The 2,855-nt window shown below is 37.9% G+C and overlaps 1 protein-coding gene across 1 annotated transcript; it reads left to right on the forward strand.

Moving 5' to 3' along the window:
• Positions 1–340: 340 nt before the first annotated feature.
• Positions 341–2,639, forward strand: LOC116726461 (abnormal spindle-like microcephaly-associated protein homolog; the record flags this gene model as incomplete). The annotated part of the gene is made up of 5 exons (XM_032573202.1): positions 341–530; positions 602–756; positions 1,794–1,970; positions 2,044–2,216; positions 2,476–2,639. Coding segments are annotated over 5 exons (798 nt in total), but the record flags the coding sequence as incomplete, so codon positions are not given.
• Between the last annotated feature and the right edge of the window lie 216 nt (positions 2,640–2,855).

Genomic DNA, 2,855 nt, shown 5'->3' on the forward strand with positions numbered 1-2,855 from the left:
TTGGATTATTCTTCAACTTCACATTTAGAAAATATAAATAAAGGGATATGTTTGAGCTACACTGCAAAAACAAAAAAATCTTACCAAGTATTTTTGGTAAACTTCCTATCACAAATATTAGTCCACTTGAAATAAAAATTAATGAACTACAACAGCATTTAATTTCCCTGTGGGATTAATAAAGTATTTTTGAATAAGATAAAACCACAAGTAACTTCATCAAGATATGAGCTTGTTTTAAGTCCATATTTCCTTAATATTGATGGAAAAGTACTCGCTCCATTAGCAGATTAAGTTAATCTATAACAAGACATTTAGTCCCATATCATACGTGAAATAATCTGCCAGTGGAACAAGTACTTCATCAATATTAAGGAAATATTTACTCGTGAAGCTGAGGCTCCGCTTGCGCAAAATCTCTGCTGAAGTACGAGAGGAAGACAAACTCTGCAACAAAACCTCTTCTGCGCTGGAGTATCTCCTCCGATACAAACACTTCTCCTTCATCCTGGAGGCCCTGAAGAACCTCGGTAAGACCTGGACTGGATTGTTTTCGCTCGCTGCTGTCGGCTGAGTGGTGATGGAAACGTTTTTTATGCAGAGGCCGCCACCAGGCTGTCGCCAGAGTGCTGCGAGCGGCTGGTGGGAAGCGACGCCACCGGTGTCATCTTCACGCTGATACGCAGCTGCAACCGGAGCGGACCCTGCATGGAGGTCATCACCTTCTCCGTCCAGATCCTCCTCAACCTCTCCAAGGTACAACTGACGTCTCCGGTTCATAACATCGATGCTTTTCTGACTATGAATATCTTTCATTTTTATACAAATCTCAACCTGTTTACAAAAGCTGATTGAAATTTACCAACTTAATCTTTCAGGTTTTTTTCCCTTAATTTTATTGGTTTTACAAAAACAGGCTCTAGTTGTACTTTTCATAAAGCCCTCCTGTATTGAATCCTTTTTTTGAACTGCGCCCTCTGGTGGAAGATGTTGGTAGTACATGTGGCAAATGCAAATTAAAGACCAACAAGGCTAAAATAAAGTATTTTTGGTGCTTAAAAAATCTCTAATAGTCATACATTAAGTAATAATTAAAGTACTATAAGCTGTTATTAGTGTATCTATCTAACTGTTTCAGGCCTTAAAAGGACGATAAATTGTCCCATAAGTTTTTGCAATAAACGATAATATTGTTGTTGTTTTGAGACTGTTTAAGGAATATAATCACAATATATCAGCACCAACATCAGTATCGGTCGTTACTAGTAATTTTTTTAACATGTCTGCATTGGGCTGATAAATACAACGATCATAAACAGACATCTTGTTTCTGTCTGTTTATGATCGTTTGTGTTTTCAAAGGTGTCAAAAAAAGTAGAGAAATATATTATATAATATCAGCAAGAACAGTAATATTAATATCTGATGGACCAAATTTTCATATTGGTGCATCCTTAAATATAATGGTCTCAGAGATCAATAAACTTTAAATTCTGATGAACTGGAAGACATTTTAAGATATCCAAAATGAATAAACAAAACGGAAACAACAAATAATATGAATTATGAAGTCTGTGTAAACAAAAATGCCCTTCAAAAAAAGATTTGGTTGAGACCAAAGCAGCAGACTGAAGACTTTTGTCATCCTGTTTTTGGTAGAAAGAAGAAAAAAATATAAATTATTGAGCTTGTTTTAATTTGTCATGTGATTAATTAATTTATTTCATCAGAGATCAATCAGAGAAGATGGTTCAAATCTAATTATTAACACTCAAATGTGTATTTCCCCTCAGTACCACCTGACCATAGAGGCGGTGTATTCGGTGGAAAACTCCCTGGAAACGCTGCTGGATTTACTGCAGAAATACCGGGAGAAAGCCGGGGACAAGGTGGCCGAAAAGGGCGGCAGCATCTTCACCAAAGCCTGCTTCCTTCTCGCTCTGCTGCTGCAGGACGAGCGCCGCGCTCAGGTCTGAAGCAGACAAAAAAATCTTTCCCACTAATCCTTACGAAAACATTTAAATTTAATCTATTTCCCCTCAGGAGGTGGTGAAGCTGCCTAAAGTTTTGGACCGGATACGCAGCATCTACCGGCTCACCGCGCGGAAACACAAAATGGACGAAGAGCGCAGCATCACCAGGCAGAGAATCAACGCCTCGATCAACGGGAGCTTCTTTGTTCCGCCAACGCCGCGCAAATCCAAACCGCCACCAAAGTAGGCAGCATCGGATCTGTACAAACCCAAACAGGACTTTTGGTTCTGTGGAAACTAAAATGCTGTTTTCTGTGGAGCTAAATTAGTGTCAGAAAGATTCACAAAGCGTACAGTAAAATCTGCATGTGTGCAATAAGACGTAATAAGCGTAAAAGAAGATTTGTTAATGTACGATATTATTCGCTGTTCTGTACAACACGATGCAAATCTTACTGTGAATGTTGGGACTAATTTAGCTCCATATTTTTGTGTCGTTCAGGTTTGCACCAGATTGGGTTCTGAGGAAGGACAAACTGAAAGACGTCGTCGATCCCCTCAGGGCGATCCAGATGGTGGCGGAAACGCTCGCCATCGTTTTATAAACAGAAAACCTTCAAGAGTCTTTTTGTTTTCACAGAAAACCTCAGATTTTTAATATTTTTTGTTTTCTTTTTCAATCAAATGATTTGTTTGTAAATACTGAATTTGATCTTTTTTGATAATAAAATTGATCTTGTTTATGTTTTTCCCTTTTCAATTTTTTCTTCCTGTTTCGGGAAACTAAAAAAATGCCTAAAAACTCATCTTTTCAAATCTTCTTACTCTGCACTGTCTAACTTTCTGATGGTTTATCTTGTTTGTACGGGTTCTTTGTTAATA

The sequence above is a fragment of the Xiphophorus hellerii genome, chromosome 9 (assembly GCF_003331165.1).
Source record: "Xiphophorus hellerii strain 12219 chromosome 9, Xiphophorus_hellerii-4.1, whole genome shotgun sequence".
Classification (NCBI taxonomy): domain Eukaryota; kingdom Metazoa; phylum Chordata; class Actinopteri; order Cyprinodontiformes; family Poeciliidae; genus Xiphophorus; species Xiphophorus hellerii.